Source organism: Bos javanicus, chromosome 1 (assembly GCF_032452875.1).
Source record: "Bos javanicus breed banteng chromosome 1, ARS-OSU_banteng_1.0, whole genome shotgun sequence".
Classification (NCBI taxonomy): domain Eukaryota; kingdom Metazoa; phylum Chordata; class Mammalia; order Artiodactyla; family Bovidae; genus Bos; species Bos javanicus.
The window spans coordinates 84,141,424-84,162,036 of NC_083868.1; the positions used below are offsets into that span (position 1 = coordinate 84,141,424).

At 43.8% G+C, this 20,613-nt stretch overlaps 1 protein-coding gene across 2 annotated transcripts in view; it reads left to right on the forward strand.

Moving 5' to 3' along the window:
* Positions 1-473: 473 nt before the first annotated feature.
* LAMP3 (lysosomal associated membrane protein 3) overlaps positions 474-20,613 on the forward strand; it is a 31,680-nt gene continuing 11,540 nt past the window's right edge. Inside the window, exons 1-4 of one of the 2 annotated variants that reach the window (XM_061414780.1) lie at positions 474-679; positions 7,159-7,913; positions 8,771-8,899; positions 19,554-19,611. In XM_061414780.1, the coding sequence (XP_061270764.1) occupies positions 631-679; positions 7,159-7,913; positions 8,771-8,899; positions 19,554-19,611 (991 nt within the window). In that variant the 5' untranslated portion in view covers positions 474-630. The remainder of the gene's footprint in view (positions 680-7,158; positions 7,914-8,770; positions 8,900-19,553; positions 19,612-20,613) is intronic. The other variant, XM_061414769.1, reaches the window with a different exon arrangement.

Sequence of the window (20,613 nt, forward strand, 5' to 3'; positions counted from 1 at the left end):
CCAGATCTCCCCAGCTCTTTAGACCACACTCTTCCCACTCCCCGCAAGGTGAGGGTGCCAGATAAGGCTGCCTTGAGCAGCGAGCAGGGCTGTCTCCGACTTCTTGTGAACACGCAGAGACAGACAGCGCTCTACTACTGAGTTTTGACTCCTACTCATTCCTCGTGAGTGAGGGATTGGTTTTCTCTCAGCTGAGAAGAGTCTCTGGGTTTATACAGAAGTAGATTCAAGATCTTAGAGAAAAATGGAGACCCAGCTTATGAGAGAAGGAAGCAGATACTGACACAGATCCACCTCCTCTTGTGGAAAATAATCTTAGATGCTCTTAATCGGGCTGGGGGACATGCCCCACCCCCACCCCATTTCTTACAAACACTTAAGGCAGAACCGAAAGTGCCTGCTTTCACCGGAGGGCCACTTGTGGTTTCCCGCCCTCAGCTCACTGCTTGGGAGGGCCTTTCAGCTGCTTCTCATAACATAAGTGACTTTGGTTTCTCGGCCACAACTGAGTGAAGGGCAGAAGGAACCTGCCCTGGCAACAGCCTCCCACCATTCAGAAGACCCAGCCGTGCTGAGCGCTGAGCCTAGCAGCTGCTTGGGGAGGCACTGGTGCTCCCTGGCTCCCCAGTCATGTCCTGGCAGATCCCTGCAGTGGTGATGTTCTTCATGGCTCTGGTTGGTGAGTGACACACATGACCTTCCATGGTGACCCCACCGTATCTGGTCCTATTAAATGTAAATTCGTTCTAGTTCCAGTGACCAAGGTGGGACAGAGCAGACTGGAAATAGCTGTAGTGACTTTAGTTACTGTGGGTATTTGACTTGGGACTGTCTTTTTATTACTCTACATGTGGAACACACTTCATTGTTTCCCAAAGGCTTCCATGGTTTGGATTGTTTTCCATGAGTCAGGCAGAGTAGGTGTCAACCCAGGAAGATAGAGACACTGCCTGTGGTTCCCAAATGGGTTCTAGGCATCTGATTAGGGAGAGTTTGTAGAAATCACTCCCATTTAAGAGGTGAAGAACTGAGCCAGGACTTAAAAACGGGGCTCTTGCCACACACTCTGGGGAAAGTATGTCACGCTTTGTTTTTTCTGCCTTTCTCAAATGAAGTGCTGCATTTATATTATGTAACAATAAGTTGTGAAGATGAATGAGATGTGGTTGACAAACTGCCCCATCTCAGAAGGATGTAAGCCAGGGCATCAGAGATTTATTTTTCAATTGCAAGGATTTCAGATCAGAGAGACTGTCTAGGAAGCTAAGCTTTTAATGATCCTTTTATGTCCCTATCCCCTGCTTTCACCAGGAGTGTTTTCTCCCTGGGACACAGGGTCCTCTTATGTACTTCATAAAGCTTGCTTGTTGATTCACAATTCCTTATACTACCACTGACTTGAACGTGTAAGGGAACTAGCTCTGTCCACACGGCCCCACTAACGTGCTCAAATGGGGACACACCTGCACTGGAGTGTAACCCAAATCATCGTGAAAGTTGGGTGAAGAGTCAGGCCAGCTGCCCTAATCCAGGCTGTTTTCCTTTCAGAATTAGAGTTTCACATTCTTTGGGAGGCAAAAATGGAAAGTCATTATTATGATTAACAGAACAAACTAATAAAGAACCATAAGTTCTCCGTGTAGTAGGAGCCCTTAGTGAGCAATGTGTGGGCAAAATTTCAATGGCTGGCAGGTGACTGGGGGATTCAAGAATGCAATGAGTGTGTGATAAATGCCCAGGCAGGTGGAGGGGAAATGCCCACATTGCCCTTTCCTCTCTGAGCTGCACATTCTTAGAGGTGAACACAGGCACTCAGCTAACAAATCGGGGTCCCTGTTCTACACTTATGCACTATGCTCCTACATGCATATATTCAAGAAATACTTGCTTAATTGGGTATGAGCAAAAAGCATTAGACATTTTGCTTGGAGAGACATAGCTTTTAAGTAAGCTTACTGTGTAATCTTTTTCCAGTCACTTTGCTTCCCTGATCTCAAATTCTTCCCCTGTAAAATAAGGGGATTTAAGTTGGTATCAATCAAATTTAGGTTCAGTTGCACACAAGAGACCAGCTCCAAATAGTGAATTAAACAAGATGAATGTTTGTTTCCCTCTTAAGTGAAAATGAGTCAAGAGGAAGTCAGAGCAGGTGTGTGGGGACTCATTCTCATGGAGCCATCACCCTATGAATGACCTCCACCTTCAAGACCTCCTCACAGCTCTCATCTGCAGAGCTCTAGCCATCACATACAACTTGCAGGCTGATAGAAGGAGGAAACAGGAAGGCAACAGAGAGGCCCCAGGAATGACTGAGCTCCCTTCGAGCAGCTTTCCCAGAAGGTCCACATGACCCTACCTCTTCTACTGCTTTGGCCTGAACTCAGTCACACATTTCTATCTTTCCCATCTGGAAAAGAGGCTTGGAGATGAATTCCAAGCAGTAAGCACTGAAGTTCAACTCATGGTTCTATTTACAAAGGAAAAAGGAGAGACTGAATTTTGAGAGAGTCAGCCAGCAGTCTCCCAACACAGGGCCGGAGCCCCTTGTGTTCAAAGGTTCTCTTTGAGTCTCAAGTCCCCCAGAAAGTTAACAGAGATAGGATTTGCATCTTTTTGCTAAATGCTCTAAGACTAAACTGTGAATCTGTGAGCAGAATCTTGCCAAGGGCTGACCCCTACTGCCCCACACATCCAGAAACAGTCTTCCATGCCTCATATTGCTTCTGCTGCCCAGGGAGGTGCCAGAGAAAGTGCTTGGGCATTATACCCAGTTCCCTGCCCCTAGATGTGGCCCCTGGGGCTCCATTTACTCTCCAGCTGTGTTCCTTACAGCTGTGCAAAGTGTAGCTTCCAAAACCCACCAGGCCCACTCCCTGCTGGCCTTCCACCTATCCCTCCTCCCCACACTCTCCCTTGTTCCCTTCATGTTGACCCCCTTGCTGTTCTGCAGACATGCCAGGCTCTGAGGCCCCTGTGCCTTTGCACAAACTCTTCCTCTTGCCTGTAGGATGCCATCTGCTCTCTTGTCTGGCTGAAGAACTTCTTCTGTTAGATTCCCCACCTCACCCCATAGCACTCAGAGGGCCTGCTTCAATAATAACCCCTGTCACACTGAGGTGTGTAGTCCATTTTTGTATCTGCCTCACAGGTTTGGAGCCGCTAAGAATAAAGACCTGCCTCCAGTACCTGGCCAGGAGCTTGGCTCAGTGTAGTCTCCCATATAGCCGTTGAATTGGGTGTGGCAGGGAAACCAAACTAAGGCTCTCTAGGAAGGCCCAACTGACTGGGAAATACCTAGAGAAGTAGTACTTGTGTGGCCACTGGCTTTCCCAGGGCCCGGTTGACGGGTTATCTTTCAGATCCTCCTGTGAGCTGTAGGGAAATCCAAACCTTCTCACACCACTTGCTGCAGCTCACCATCTAGAGGGGTGAAGACTCTAGGGTACTCATTTTCTGAGTCTCTTGAATCCTGGAGAGGAGATGCTCAGGTTCTGGGAGTGAGAGCCTGGCAAATCAATGTGCAGATTTCAGGTTGTGTTCTTTTGAGCAGGAGGAAGGCTCAGAGATTCTGAGTTATGCCCTGCCCTTGCTTCTGCCTACTTCCCTCTTTGTGGGTCTCAGAGAACTTAACTAAACCTCTAGGGGTCAAAGAACCCATTTAAAAACTATGACCCAATTTTGACAAAGATTGGGCATATATGTGTGGTCATAAACATAGATATTGTAAAAACAGAGTATTTTTCCGAGTGTTATTTCCTTGAGTACCTAACAAACTTATGAAGTTTCTTGGACATATTTCAATGCACAGCAGAGCTACCCCTGTCAAATTTCCGTCTTATCATCGGCCCATCTTATATACCTCACACTCCTATGAGGAAAGGAGGAGAGGGGCTCGATTGGAGAAGGAGAATATAAGAACAGTATTTCCCAGAGTTGTTTAGTTGTAACACACTGTCACTTTTTGTCCTGTCACCTACCAGCCCCAGGCATCTGTTCACCACAAAGGCATGTATCATACGGAGACGCCATCACTTCCGGGCACCTCACAGAGATTTCCTGTACACCAAGCACACTTGGCAGGGTGCCATGAGTGTTCTTCTCCTGTTTGGGGTGCTGTGCATTCATGAATAGCCAATGTGTTTTTTCCCTTTATTTGAGCTCATTCATCACTACTGAGAGAGGAGTTCTAATTGTATTATCAGGAAGGTTCCCCCTTTGAAAGTGTGTGCTACTCAGTTGAGGAAATTCTACTCAATTGAAAAGATTTACTTTAGCTCATAAGCATAAGGTAAACACAGTGGGATTTTATCAAGGACCTAATCATCCAGGAGAGCAAAAGGCAGGTGGTTCTCAGTCTCCCAGAGTTCTCTGGAGCAATCTTTGCTTTTTACTACAGACATTCCTAGACACCATGTCTGGGAGTGAATTCTATTTCTCCATCATAATACTATGATCCTAATGGGATTCCTATTGGGTTCTTGACCCAGGAAACAGCAACTCAGATTTAGCCCAAATGAATTGTGAAGATAAATCTTCAGCAACTGTCAACCTTCATAATAATCTTGAATGGAGAAACCTTGCCCCAGGTTCTACAATATGGGCAGAAAGGCTCCACAGGGAGTGATTTTACAAAGATTTGCAAAGCAAATCTACAACCCAGAAAATCAGTTGATATAACTCTCAAATATTATACATTTCAGTTGTCTAAGTAAAGCTTTTGGAAACAGAAAAGACTCAAGAGACTCTTTAGTAATAGTCTCAAGTAACTTAATGTCATTAATAATGTCTTTTACAAACCAGCTGTGCAGAAATAATTGATAAGTGTTACTACTGGACTTACAGTTAGCCTTTTCTTCTGGAAAATGATCACTGTTTTAGCATGTGGGTCTTTGAAAGCCTCACTAAGGACCACCATGATGCAGGTTTGGTGAACTGGGGTCACTGAAGGGGCACCCTACTCTTCTTCTCTCCTCTGCTTTTGTCTCTTCTCTCACTGTTCTTCCCAGGGATACACACTACCTCCACCCATCCACAGATCCAAGGGCAGGCTTTGCTTCAGACAGGGGCTTGGGTCTAAAGCTCCAAAATTTACTAGTTGGACAATTATGGTCAAGTTAATAGAAATTTCTAAAATTGAGTTTCCTCATCTGAAAAACAGAAAGATTAGTACCTGTCAAAGGGTTTTTGAGAAGAGTTGATGAAAGATAACCCTTGATCTGAGGTCTGCCATGTAGTAAGTGGCTTGTAGATTTATTGTTATTATTATGGGGAAAGTACCAACTTAGAAATATATTGGATGAAAAAGAGAGAGAGTAAAGGAGTTTGTGGATGATTTTTATTAGATATGAAATTCGGGACTCTATAAACACCAGCATAGAACAATCTTTCCATTTTCCCTGTGTTTTTCCAAGTCACTGCCTGACACTGGGCAGCTCCCACTCCAGTGAGTGAAAATACAAAGGGTAAACACCTTGAAACCATAGCACTGAAGAGACAGCACCATCTCTCAGTGCACCTGATCGTAAGCTCTCCTGAGACATCATCACACTCGTCCACTTTCAGGTTTGTTCTGTGCCTGAAGGAGACAAGGATAGAACTTTTCTGGTTGAAAAAGAGTCAGAGGCCTTTGGCCCTGAAGGGTGACCTGGGAGAGAACCTATGACAATAAAGCACATTCTAGGTCTGCTTAATAGTTCAGAAAGGCTTTTACTCAAATCACCTTGTTTGAGCCTTCTAATAATCATAGGAGGAGGGTGATCCAGCAGTTAAGAGTCCACTTTGCAATACAGGGGACGTGATTTTGATCCCTGATTGGGAAACCAAGATGGGGTGCCATAACCAAGACCCGAAGAAGCCAAATAAACATATGAATAATGCTAGGAGGTCTACAGTGTTATAACCGCCACTGACACATTCTGTTATTTATTCATTCATTCTGTAACCACTAAATACCTTCAATGCACAAGCCCTGGTGGTAGGAAAAAAAAAACAACCCACAGCTCCCACCTTGAGGTTGCCTTTAATCTAGTGGGAGAGATGCACAATCTATAAACATATAATCAGGGCCAAGCTTATGGCTAAATATTTGAATGCCATCCCCTTATATCATTACAAGTTGTGATTAGTGCAGTGAGGGCAATGAAAATAACACTATGATGGAGAATTGTGGGAATGGGGAGCTGTTCTATGTGGGGAGGGCAGGGAAGACTCTTTAAGGACCCGACATTTAAGCCAAACTGTGAAGGACATGCACACCAGATATATCAGAGCCTTTATGGGTTAATTTAATTTCTTAGCTGGAAAAGACTGGACCACTCTAAAGGGTTAAGTAAGGGAATGATAGAAATTGGGCTACAATTAGAAAACTGATGGCAAGATAAAAATGGAAGGGAACTGAATCTCTTGTCATTGGAGGCAGTTATGCATAGATTGGCTGAACACATGACAAAATATCCAACAGCAAAATTCACACATTAGATTAGGGTTTGTATTAGATAATCTTTAAGGCCCCTCTCAAGCCTGGGATTATATGATTCTATGAAAACTGTACAAGTCTGAGCAGATCTTTATTCCTGTTATTCAAGCTGCCCCAGCTCTGTCAGATCATCCCAGCAATATCCTACCCAGGAACACACTCTGCCCAGGAACTGTCCAGATTCATGTCTGAAGATGGAAGATGAAGTGACATTGACACTCAGATATCTAGCTGAGCATGCTCTCTGGGGTGTTAGTACCACACCCCGTACAGACAAAAGGAAAGAATATCTCCAGTACGATCATGGATGACAGCCTTGTGTAACTCAGTGAAGCTGTGAGCCATGCCATACAGGGCCACCCAAGATGGACGGGTCATGGTGGAGAGTTCTGACAAAATGCGATCCGCTGGAGAAGGGAATGGCAAACCACTTCGATATCCTTGCTTCAAAAACCCCAGTATGATCACAATCCTGTGAAAACATGGATGCAATCAAAATGTTAAAATTGTGACCTCGTGGAAGAATTTTGAGTGATGTTCACTTCACCATTCTATCCTTGTAAATTTTCCCCAGATCTAAAAAATGCATGTTAATTTTAATGAAACATTAAAGTGGGAGTGGGGAGGGACTAACAAATGTGAGCTATTAGTTGGTGTATTAACATTTTTTTTCTAATTTGTAGCGATTTGGTATTATGACAGTCATTATAACAGTCACATGCAAGCAAAAGTGTTTCCAGAAATCACAGGTTATTCTTCACCTACAACAGGACAGGCCACAGTAAAACCTTCTCTCCTCCAACCAACTAACTACGTGCCTCACAAAACTGCAGCAGCAAGATCGACAGATGGTCACGTCACCTCTCAGACAGTTGCCAAAACATCCAGCTCTGAGACCCTAACCACAAACACAACCATAGAAGTTCTAGCAACAACTTCCCCAGTAACTACAAAGAGCACCCTACCAACCACTCCAACAACCCACACCCTAGTCACAACCCTGGCCACACCCAACAAGTCACACGTGACTTTTCCAGTCACTGAGGCTAAAGTTGGCCTCAGTGTAGGTCCCAGTTCACCACCAGTCACCGTCAACCCAACAGCTCACACCACTGGAAATAGGCCATCGACTGCCAGCCACACAACTGGGAAAACCACCCAACTCAGTAACCAGACCACCCTTCCAGCAACTTTGTCCACCTCACCACACAACATCACAACCAGTCAGAAACCTACTCAACCCACCCACACCCCAGGCCCAACCACAGCCACATACAACACCACCCAAACGGCCTCGCCTGCCACCATAGCGCCCAGGCCCACCCTTGCACCACAGCCATTGTCACCCAAGACGGGAATTTATCAAGTTCACAATGGAAGCAAGCTGTGTATCAAAGCAGAGATGGGGATACAGCTGACGGTTCAAGACTCCGTGTCGGTAAGTCAGAGCCATAGGACCATAACAACGGCTTCAAAAAGTTTGAGTGAGAGTGCCTCACTAAAAATGAACATTCCCCTGCATCCTGTATCTTGTAATGAAACAGATACTTGCAAGTTCCTTTCTCCAAGGTCCTCTATTAAGAGAACCTGTTTTAGAATACCTGTAAAAATAGACACTGATACAGTGACTGTATGAACAAAAAAGCACACACTGAAATTTTAAGTATGCACATTCCTCACTTTTAGCCAGCATGGGCAGAGTGTGGGGTATGTCTAGCATTGACCCCAGCCTGGCCCTGTCCCTCTGGATGACATTCAAGCCTCAACAACTTTCCTGTGAAATGAGAGGTTTGCATTCAATGGTTGTTCCAACCACCTGTGACATGAATACGAAAAATCCAGATTAATGAGAAGATTGGTTGGAGGTATTGGGGGTGAGGGGTTAAGATTATTTGACTTACTGAAAGAATCACTATAAAAATTCTTCCTATTTTACACCATTTTTGTGATTGCAAGTAAAACTTCCACATTCAGGTTTTTATTTGAAACAAAAGTTCAGCAAAACATTTCCTGTAGTGTCCAGCATGTTTGACTGAACAAAAATTAAATTTCACATAGTTTATCAAGAATACAGCTGCCACAAATTATCTCTCAAGGAACTCCTCACTGTGAGAGCACTCTTTCATTTAAAAAAAAATCTTAACAGATTGGAAATGAGAGGTGTCTTCCAGGGACTTTGAAATTCCCCAGTGAAAACCCACTAGCCTCGAGTTTCAGACTCCTTTCTAGCCTGTGTTTCTGGTCTCCCAACTAAAGTGTTCTCTTCATTGAGCCCATCTATTTTATTTGGTTTAGGTCTTTTCACCTCAGAAATACTTCAACATCGACCCCAATGCAACTCAAGCCTCTGGAAACTGTGGCTCCCGAAAATCCAACCTCCTTTTGAATTTCCAGGGCGGCTTTGTGAATCTCACATTTACCAAGGTGAGGCTGAGATCCTTACATGAACAGGCTCTAGCATTTCTTTCCCTGCCCACCCCCAGCCCTGTCTCTCCCCTCCAGGGCCAGTGGTGCAATCCCACGCTTCACTTTAAATTCCAGAGGAAATAGACATCAAAGCCTTTTGAGATGTTCTCTGATAAGAATGAGGGTCATGGAGATGGAGAGGAGGCAAGTGTCGACATCTTCTGTTTGCTCTCTCCCCTCTTCAGCCTCCTCTGTGCAGCCCAAGAAGGGCTTTGATGCCTCTCGGTGAGGTTGGGGGGGAACTTGGCCTCCGGGGGTGGGGAACTTGGCCTCAGGGAACCTGACCATAGTGCCCTATGCAAACCATCCAAAGGAGGAAGTTATACCAATGAACAGACCCACAGAAATTTCCAGTGGGCACAATATGCAGTATTACTCTAACACCAAAGTCAAATGTCATAGAAGGCAAAATTCAGGGACTAACCAGGAGCTGGGTTTTCTAGGCTGTATCCTGGAAGGGAGTAGACAACAGAGTATAGAGGAAGAGCATGGTCATGAGGTCAGAGTCTTGACTACCAGTTTGACTCTGTTACTGTTCTGCTTTTGACATCAGGCAGGCAACTTAATCTGTTTGAGTTTTTTATTTTTTTATCATTTGAAAAATGGGAGAAAGGAATTAAAGATTACTCCTGTAAAGAGCTTGATCCAATACATAGAAAGTGGATGTGCACTAGCTGGTAGCTATGGTTACAGTGACTGAAATGGGCAAATGTCTTGGGGACACAGTGATGGTCATTCCCCCTCTCAAAGGAGAGACTCTTTCTGATTGCCCCCATGTGTCTTACAGGCCAAGAGGATCCTAGCAGCTGGGACTTGGTGCAGGTCTCTTTCTTACCTGTCTAACTGACCCCTGAAGTTAGAGGGTCTTGGTTAGCAGATCTTAGAGAGCAATGAGCACAGACTTTGGGATCGGACAAATCAAGATTGACTTTTAGTCATAAAACTTACTAGCTGCATGACCTTGGACTAGTTTGGGGCATATTTCCTTGTCTATAGAATGGAACTAGTTATAGCTACTTAGTGGGACCCTTGGGAGAATTAGAAATGGCGTTTGTAAACCAGCCTTAGCTATGCCCCCGGAGAAGGCAAAAAGTCTCAAAGAAAGTAAAAGTTCCACCACTCTTAGCCTTCTGGGGAATTTCTACATTTGAAAAAAAGTTACTTGGCTGTGCTGAGTCTTAGTTGTGGTATGTGGGATCTTCGGTTCCCCCACCAGGGGTTGAACCAGGTCCCCACCATTGGGAGTGCAGGGTCTTTACCACTGGATCACCAGGGAAGTCCCAGTTTCTGCATTTTAAAAGAGAAGTTGTTTCAGCCAAAGTGGTGGCCACAAATCCCAAGATTACAGGGGCTAAACATAGACCTTGATGTATGTTTAGTCTTAGTTGTAAAGTAGTTGAAGTAGCGAAAAAGTAAAAATATCTTTTGTCTTGAAACAGACAATCTTTATTTTTTATTTTCCCACTTTTGGTGAAGACTTCATTTTCCATTAAATCTGTATGAGGAAAATGTTAGAGTATGTGTGAGGTGACAAGCAGCAGCCTCAGTAGTGAGGGGACGAGAAGGACGGGTCAGGAGCTCCGGTCCTCCCCAGAGGGGACAGCCAGGGCTGAGGAGGCTGGTGGCAGGGCTGGCATCTAGCCCTGGGGACTGTCACTGTCTTTTATGGTGAGCGTTCATTCTGGATGGTGAGGTGTCCTGAATGGCCACCACTCTACTGTGCCAGTTAAATATTTTACATATCACCTCTATCAGGTGGTAATGACAGACCAGTGTGGCCAGTGTTCAAGAGAAGGCAGAAATCCAGATTTTTAATAAAAGCACATGACTTTTTAAGTTAGCAACACATTTTTAAAAAACTGAACACTGTTGACCCAACGAAACACAGTTGTAGGCCTGTGTTTTGGCCTCAGGACCCTGACACTGTGCCTTCTGCCCTAACAGGTAAACTATGTGAAATGCCTTTAGGCAGGAAAGTCTAGATTCTTCTGCAAGAGAAACGCGCTCAACACTGCAGTCACTTTTCACTTGTTGCTACCCTCTACGCCAGTGCTTCTCAACAGCAGCAGTATTAACACTTGGGTTAATACAATGAGTCTTTGCAGTGGGGGCTGTCCTGTGCTTTGTGGGTTGTTCAGTAACATCCCTAGCCGACACCTACTAAATGCCAGTAGCAACACCCAACCCCAGCTATGACAATCCAAAATGTCTCCAGACATCACTAAATGTCCCCCAAGGGGCAAAATCTAGAGAAAAAGAGAGCCTTAAAAAAATAGGAATACATGTTAGTAATAACATTTTTGTTGTTCAGTTGCTCAGTCATGTCAGACTCTTTGCGACCCCTAGCATGCCAGGCTTCCCTCCCTGTCCTTCAGCATATCCTGGAGTTTGCTCAAACTCATGTCCGTTGAGTCAGTGATGCCATCTAACCATCTAGTCCTCTGTCATCCCCTTCTCTTCCTGCCTTCAATCTATCCCAGCATCAGGGTCTTTTCCAATGAGTCAGTTCTTCACGTCAGGTGGCCACGGTATTGAGCTTCAGCTTCAGTCCTTCTAGTAAATATTCAGGGTTGATTTCTTTTAGAATGGACTGGTTGGATCTCCTTGCAATCCAAGGAACTCTCAAGAGTCTTCTCCAACACCACAGTTCAAAAGCATCAATGGTGAGCTGAGCTTTGGTGCTCAGCCTTCTTTACGGTTCAACTCTCACATCCATAAATAGATTTTATAAAAGAAAACCAAGTTGTAGGATGATAAATAGATGCTGATTAGCAAGACTGATTTTTCAGCCAGTTTATCAATAATAAGAGTTTACTGAGCACCTACTTTGTCCCCAACACTGAGCTAGACATAACGGGAGAAATAAAAGAAATATAGGTAATAGTTTGAGATTTCAGATCGCATACAATAACTCATAATTTTTAAAATTGAACACTGCCAGCTACAGAAACATAAAGAAAAACCCCTCCTAGGAGGGAAGTTGTTGTTGATGTTGTTCAGTCAAGACTACTTATCTGTATCATGTCTGTGTGACCATGGACAAATCAACAGCTGTCTCTCTGAACCTGTTTTCTCAAGATAGTGCTGCTATGAATTGGGCTGGTGTATGTGAAAGAGCTGAGCAGGATATCTGGCCCATTTAGGGTCAGGACAGGTGGTTTTCCTTTCTTATTTCTGTTTCATTTTTTAAAGAACTGAAACCCTTTCCATGTCAATGTCTCATTTGATTAAGATGACATGCTGAGAGTTGTTCAAACTCTTCAGCTGCAAGATAAATGTATCTCCTCTCACCCTCTACTACCCACAATTTCCTTCCTGCTCAGGATTGTTTGTTTTAAAAACAACACATCTTTCAGTAACTCTGTGTAGAGTTTATGTTTCTGTTCTCAGTACTATCCCTTTCTCACCCACCTGGTTTGAAGGGCAATATGAGCCTTCAGCACTGACTCTGGGACCTGGAAGAAACCAGGCACCCAGAGGGAGGAGCCCCAGGGTGACACAGTGTTAGCCATCGAGGCGTGGACAATGAAGAGTGCCCAACCACCTGGTGTTTCCCCTCAGCCTTTTGGGGCATTAGGAGCTGTCTTAGCTTACAGCTTCCTGAGAACTGTTATCAGCATTTATATGTTAACCCCCTCAGGGGGCGCTGTTCAGAACGTCCCAAGTGGGTGGCCCACCATTCCTGTCATGCTTTCCCTTGTGGGGTTCCCTCTGCCTGGAATGCCCCTCCCACCCCTAATTCATCCTTTGAGATGAAATATCAATTCATCTTCACCCTAGGAAGTCTCCCCACCTCAATCGCCACCTCCATCCCAGGTAAACTGGGACACTTCCCTCTCTTGGTTTCTGGACCCTCCATATATCCCCTGACCTCCACTAATGCACTTGCCACACATTTTGCCATCTTGAAGGCAAGATTTTTACTTATTCACACTCTTCAGTGCTCAGCCCTGACTTTACATATAATGTGTGCTTATGCTTAGTCACTCAGTCCTGTCCAACTCTTTGCAACCCTTTGGACTGTAGCCTGCCAGGTTCCTCTGTCCATGGGATTTTTCAGGCAAGAATACTGGAGTGGATTGCCACTTCCTCCTCCAGGGGATCTTCCTGACTCAGGGATCAAACCTGTGTCTCCTGCGTTGTGGGCAGATTCTTTATCCTCTGAGCCATCAAGGAGGTCCTTATACACAGTATATCTTTACCAAATGTTTGATGAAAGAATGAATCAATATGGAGTAAATCTAAACTTCACAGAGAACTTTGAGCCAAGGGGTCAAAAAGTAAATTAGCACCTCTGTGTAAACAGCCTCTTTAGCTTTTGTGACATTCAGAGTAGAGATTTCTTTCTTTTTTTTTTTTTTCCGTTTAATTTTTTATTTTATATTGGAGTATAGTTGACTAACAATGTTGTGTTAGTTTCAAGTGTACAGCAAAAACATTCAGTTGTACACATACATGTATCTATTCTTTTTCAAATTCTTGTCCCATTTAGGTTATTACATAATGAGCAGAATTCCCTCTGCTACACAGTAGATCCTTGTTGGTTATCTGTTTTAAATATAGTAGTGAGTACACGTCAATCCCAAACTTCCTAAATATCACCCCATCTGTCCCATGGTAACCATACCTTGAGCAAAAGGGCCCTGATTGATGTTCACATCCTGAACATCTGTGATTGTGAAACTCCCATGATAGAATTTGCAGAAGTTGAGGAGAGGACCCTGGGCATCACAGTCATTGGTATGCTGCCTTCCTGGGCAGGCTTGACAGACTGGCTTTCTCTGGACCCTGTCCTTTGCTAAGGAGGATGTTTAACTTCCTTGAGCTAAAGTCTTTCTGATGAGATATTGCAGAATTCTCTTTTTGATGAGATATTGCAGTGACACTGACAGTGAGGAGACACATTGTCAGCAGCCATTGGTTGAGTAGTGAGATGGTTCTTTAGCAAGTGATTCATTCAAATGGACATGCTGTAGGTGCTATAGTACCATACTTGGCTCTTAGGAGTCCTTGGCCCTCTTTTGTCAATGCTGATAGGTACACACAGGCTTTTTACTTTGTCTTCAAGAATCTGTCATGGTAGATATTTGTCATTCTTTAGCCTCAACCCCAAATGAGAAACCATCTGGCAGAGACAAACCTGATGGGTGACAAAGGAGAAAGCAGACATTATAAATTGAATAATGTGTGGTATATAATTTCCCTTGGGCTTTGGGTTAACACCTGCTTGAAGCTCTCAACCTACTCTGCATCCCCACTGCTCTTCTCTGCATTCACCCCGTCCCCCATCACTAAGAGCTGAAGTTTCAGCCAGGTTCTTTAATCCACAGGGCTAGCTAAGCTTAGCTCACCAGCTTGTTCTCTCTTTCTGTTGGTGGTGGATCTGAGCTTTAGGATATAGATAAAAATTATCCTTTGAGCTCAGTGAGAGAGGTTTACTGGGAAGGGAAAATCTTTTTGTTAACAATGCTAGTTAAAATTTGAATGGAGACTTTGTGATCAGTTTTTTACATGATTCCTTCATTTAGTCTTCACATCAACCTAAGATGTGAGGATTACTGTTGCCTATTACTATTGTCCCCATTCTTCTATTGAGTAAGTAAAAAATTAAATGTTTGGAATGTTCACAAAGATTCAACAACTCAAACTAGGTTACATGGGAACAAAGACATATTTTTAAAATAATATTTAAAAATTCTTAGCAACACTTTATTCTCCCAAATAGGAGATTCATCGCTCTAACATTTCATAGCCAACCAATGTATTCAGCAACCTTGTATTTTACTCATGGTATAGCCCAGGAGTCAACAAACTATGCTTCCCCCCAACCAAATCCAGCCCACAACTGAAAAAATGTATGGTCCACAAGCTGAGAATGGATTTTACATTTTTTATGGTTGGGGGGAAAAATGAAAATTCTATGACACATGGAAATCATATAAGATTCAAATTTTCAGTGTCCATAAATGAAGTTTACTTTTGGAATATGGCCACACTTATTTGAGTATATGTCATCTACAGCTGCTTTTGTGCTAGAATGGTAGAGTTGAGTGGCTGCTACAGAGAACCACGAAGCCTAAAATATTTACCATATGGCTCTTTACAACGGAAAAAAAAAAAAAAACTTTCCAACCCCTCATATAGAATAAACTTCAGCCCTGTTACCATTCAAATTAGGCCACATTCTGAATTTTCAAAAAAAATGCTTTGCTCCAGTTTAAATGAAAGATAATTTTATTTTCTTTAACACCACTCCACAGAAAAAGTGGGTACCATGATCTAAATAAGACTCATTCAATATTGGCAGCATACATTATATAAAACTTGAAATCTCAAGGAAACTAAACATTCCTCTGATGTTTTGTTTATATAAATTTGCCAAACACATGTTATTCCTTCACTGTGAAGATAGACAGCAGCTTTGTCAACATTTGTCTAATTTTGACTCAGTCAAAACAGAAGGATATAGGCTTAGGGCTCTGTCCTGTTACATCATGAGATGAACTTGCAGTGAGTGTGGGCACTGCCATCTGCTCTGGAGGGCCTCACCATGGGCGCTAGCCCCTTAAAGCCCAAGTTCTTCTGGAGCAGGAACAACCCTTCCCATCAGGGCATGCAGTTGGGAGGGCCCATGCTTGCTTTAATGCTTCACCTCCCCTCTTGGAACTCTTAATGATTTTTCAAATGTTATTTATTCATTTATCAGCTGTGCTGCGTTTTCGTTGCTGTACCAGGGCTTTCTCTAGTTTTGGCAAGCAGGGGCTACCCTCTAGTTGCGTTGCTCGGGCTTCTCATTGTGGTGACCTTTCTTGTTGTGGAGCACAGGCTCTAGAGTGCTCGGGCTTCAGTAGTTGCGATGCCTGGGCTCAGTAATTGTGGCTCATGAGCTCAGTAGTCATGGCTCGAAGGCTCCAGCGTGTTGGCTCAGTAGTTGTGGTGCATGGGCTTAGTTGCCCTGCAGTATGTGGGCAGTCTTCCCAGACCAGGAATTGAACCCACGCCCCCTGCATTGCAAGGTGGATTCTTAACTGCTGGACCACCAGGAAAGTCCCTTAATGATTTTTGATCTTGCATTTTTATTTTGAACTAGGCCCACAAATTATACGGGCTTCCCAAATAGCTCAGTGTTAAAGAATCTGCCTGCCAATGTAGGAGACACTGGAAATGCAAGTACGATTTCTGGGTCAGGAAGATCTCTTGGAAGAGGAAATGGCAACCTGCCCCAGTATTGCCTGGAAAATCCCATGAGCAGAGGAGCCTGGTGGGCTTTAATCCATGGGGTCACAAAGAGTCAGACACTGAGCAACTGAGCATGCACGCACAAATTATATAGCCAGTCTTGCTTCCTATAGATGATTATGTACAGGCAACTACATTTCAGGGAATGTGAAAGGAAGTTCTTACACAACAATTTTTTCTCTGTAATTCCATATCCCATAAAGGAAAACGTTGAGCAAGATCCCATAGACAAGATCTTCCTTTGTCTCACCTACAATGTGAATCAGAGGTAGATTCCTGCCTCCTCTGAGCCTCTTTATTCTCAGTTGTAAAATGGGATAAGAACATTAATGCTGCCTCGAGGGGTTGTTATAAGGATCCAAGAAGGTGAAAAATGCACTTAGGAAACTGTGAAACCTTTAAAGAAATACAAGCCCCCTTTCTTTACAAGGAGGATAGATCTAGGAGTTGCCACAGGAGAGAGAAACTCCAGGAGGTCTCTCATGGAGCTCAGCCTGACACCACCACTGTTCTGCTGCTCCTTAAATCAGTCTCTTGCTACAGCCCAGTTTCCAAAAACAAAGCCCTACATCACTGCCCTGCTTAAAACCCTTCAGTGGATTCTTTCTGTCCTTAGGTTGGGGCAGGGATCTTACAACAGTGACTGTGGCCCTGATGTAGTACAGATCTCTCTTTGGCTAAAAGAGACCCAAATAAAAGAATAATCTGGGACATCCCTAGTAATGCAGTGTTTAGGCCTCTGCTCTTTCACTGCTGAAGGCCTGGGTTCAATCTCTGGTCAGGGAACTAAGATCCCACAAGCCACACTGTGTGGCCAAGAGGTAGAAAAAAAAAATAACCCGAATAAACTGTATCTGAAAGCAACTCAAGAAAGGCCTGGATCACAGTTGTTTTTCTCTAAAACAAATGGATGATCCAAGCACATTGTCCAACTTGCCTTTGAGATCCAAGACTGAGCATCTTGAATGAATCATCTAGGTCTTATTCTTCTCCCAGGATCTAGAGCACTGCCTGGTCTGGGGTGGCTATCAGATCAGATCAGATCAGATCAGTCGCTCAGTCGTGTCTGACTCTTTGTGACCCCATGAATCGCAGCACGCCAGGCCTCCCTGTCCATCACCAACTCCCAGAGTTCACCCAGACTCACATCCATCGAGTCAGCGATGCCATCCAGCCATCTCATCCTCTGTCGTCCCCTTCTCCTCCTGCCCCCAATCCCTCCCAGCATCAGAGTCTTTTCCAATGAGTCAACTCTTCGCATGAGGTGGCCAAAGTACTGGAGTTTCAGCTTTAGCATCATTCCTTCCAAAGAAATCCCAGGGCTGATCTCCTTCAGAATGGACTGGTTGGATCTCCTTGAAGTCCAAGGGACTCTCAAGAGTCTTCTCCAACACCACAGTTCAAAAGCATCAATTCTTCGGCGTTCAGCTTTCTTCACAGTCCAACTCTCACATCCATACATGACCATAGGAAAAACCATAGCCTTGACTAGACGAACCTTTGTTGGCAAAGTAATGTCTCTGCTTTTGAATATGCTATCTAGGTTGGTCATAACTTTCCTTCCAAGGAGTAAGCGTCTTTTAATTTCATGGCTGCAGTCACCATCTGTAGTGATTTTGGAGCCCAGAAAAATAAAGTCTGACACTGTTTCCACTGTTTCCCCATCTATTTCCCATGAAGTGATGGGACCAGATGCCATGATCTTCATTTTCTGAATGTTGAGCTTTAAGCCAACTTTTTCACTCTCCACTTTCACTTTCATCAAGAGGCTTTTGAGTTCCTCTTCACTTTCTGCCATAAGGGTGGTATCATCTGCATATCTGAGGTTATTGATATTTCTCCCGGCAATCTTGATTCCAGCTTGTGTTTATAAGAGAAGTTAAAGGCTAGCCAGGCAGCTTGGAGTCATATCCTCCCTGCCACCTATTATTAGAGTTGTGACCTTGGGCAAGTCACTGAGCCTTCATCTCTTCTCCTAGTCGTTGTGAGAATTCACTTCACTTCAAGGCAGAGGTGACTTCCACACGAGGTAAGAAGTGCTGGGCACGAGGTGAGAAGCCAGCGTGTGGAGGTGCTTCAGTGAACCATAGGATCCAGAGTTCAGTACATTAATAACAGTGACCTTACTGGAACAATTTGTACTCTGGAACCCTTACTGTGTAAGGAATCATCATTTTCATCCACAAATAATATGTAAATGAACTAGATGTGGTCAAGATTATTATTGTCAAATTCCTTTGATGACTACTAAAAGTAATTCTGTGTCAGATTCTCATTTTGGTTGCTTTACCATTTTTGGCAACTCTTACTTGCAGATGGTTTTCTAACAAATGCTTAAAAGTGGTAACACCATAAATCACCTACTTTAAAAAATAAAAACTCCTTTTCCAATGTACCCTTTCATATCTTAGTTCAATTCCTTTTAACATTTCATACTCTGAGTCTCTCAGGAAGTTATAGGGCTATTCTATAGGGAGTTTTTTGGTTTGTTTTGTTTTTCCAAAAAGACAATCTCTGGATAAAATGCTTTCTAATTTTGAACCACAGCCTGAGGTCCTCTTCTAGGGAGCAGTCAGTAATCTCAGGGTTAACCATTTCTTTCCAGAATCCTTCATGGTTCCATCTAACTGCTTGGATATATGAACCCATTAATCTGTTTAAAGTAATTGGTAACCTATCCAGGAAAATCCACACACATACACTATTTTGCATACACTATTTTTCCCAGGGGGTTTATGAGTGAAGTCGTTCAGTCGTGTCTGACTTTTGCAACCCCATGGACTGCAGCCCACCAGGCTCCTCCATCCATGGGATTCTCCAGGCAGGAATACTGACTGGAGTGGGTTGCCATTTCCTTCTCCAGGGGATCTTCCCGACCCAGGGATCGAACCCAGGTCTCCCACATTGCAGGCAGACGCTTTAACCTCTGAGCCACCAGGGAAGCCCATCAAATCCATAGTCTCGGTTTAAATCCCTACCCTAAGATACTAATTACTAATAACAGCTTAATGTTTGCCCCCCACCCCACAACCCACTCACCTTCCAGATATATTTGCATTTTATCTGGGAAAAACATGGCCTAGCTGAAGGGACTCAGATTTTACCAGGGGAATTTGAATTTCAGGTTCTGGCAACAAGCATGATGTAGAGAAATTTTCAGCCAGGGGCAAGCCATTACTTATTATTTATTTACTGTGTGATGTATTTACTTTTTTGGAAGTTTTCAAGCACAATTATGGTTCCATTACAACATACCCCCAAACTCCCATATCAATGATTTAATAGCTAGAATCCTGCCTAAACAGTCTGTAAACTAGGATCATAAACATAAAAATAGAGATTACCCAAAGATTTACACACTACTGTTTTACAGGGTGAGAAGTCATATTATATCAGTGAGGTGGAAGCCTATTTGACTGTCTCAAATCCAGGTAAGTAGTTGGAGAGGCCTGTTCCACCAGCGATGATGCTGTTTCTGGTTAGTTCATTTTTCATCTCACTGATCTGTGATGCTGCATTTGAGACACAGGCAGGAGATATAATAGCACAGTGTGTGAAGATGACAAGCTCTAGAATTGGACAGCTTGAGTCCAAATACCATTTATTAGCTGTGTGGTTTTGGGCAAATGTTTTCAACTCTATTTCCTCATCTGTAAATGGTGACAGATGAGATATGTCACCTGTCATGACATACCTCATGACATGGCATATCATGTATGTCAATAGGCAAGTTAGTATGGGAAAGTTAGCATGGGAATTAAACAGGAAAATGCACATCAAGTACTTGCACAGTGCCGGACCCAGTGAGCTGACCCTCAGTGGGTGATGTGATCTCAGACACAGGTGAATGCAGCTGCAGTGGCAGGAGGGGAGGGAACTTCCAGGCTGCCTCACTGACAGCCTGTGGGTGAATCCGCTGAGGGTCACAGTCTGGTCCTTGGCCCCAGAAGCCCTTAGCACACCCTTAGGTAGCAGCTGTCTCTTCAAGGAACCTGGTGTTAAACCAAGGTTGTAAACTGATGTATAAAATCAGAATGCTAATCTGTTCATTTATCATGCTACTGTTTCTTACTGTAACTGCAAGGGGACCAGAGAGTTAGGTCCTCTTGGTCAATGAATTTTCTCCCATTTGGGAAACCAAGTATATTCAGAAAGGTACCTGGTGGAAGTGTAATTAGAACATGTGGAGTTATTATGTGATTTAAATGTTTAACTCCATGTGCCTTAAGCATTCACCTCCTTGAAAAGGGTGTGACCTGCATGAGACAGTGCCAGTCTTTGAGTAGGTCCCTCTCTCCATCAGCACTCAGATGGTTGGAGATGAGCCTCTTCCTTTTCATGCTTCCCTGAATGATGCAACAACCCCTCCCAATGATGGGCCTAGTCCTTCCTTTTGCTCTATTAATGCATTTAGTGTGATGATATGCAAATAT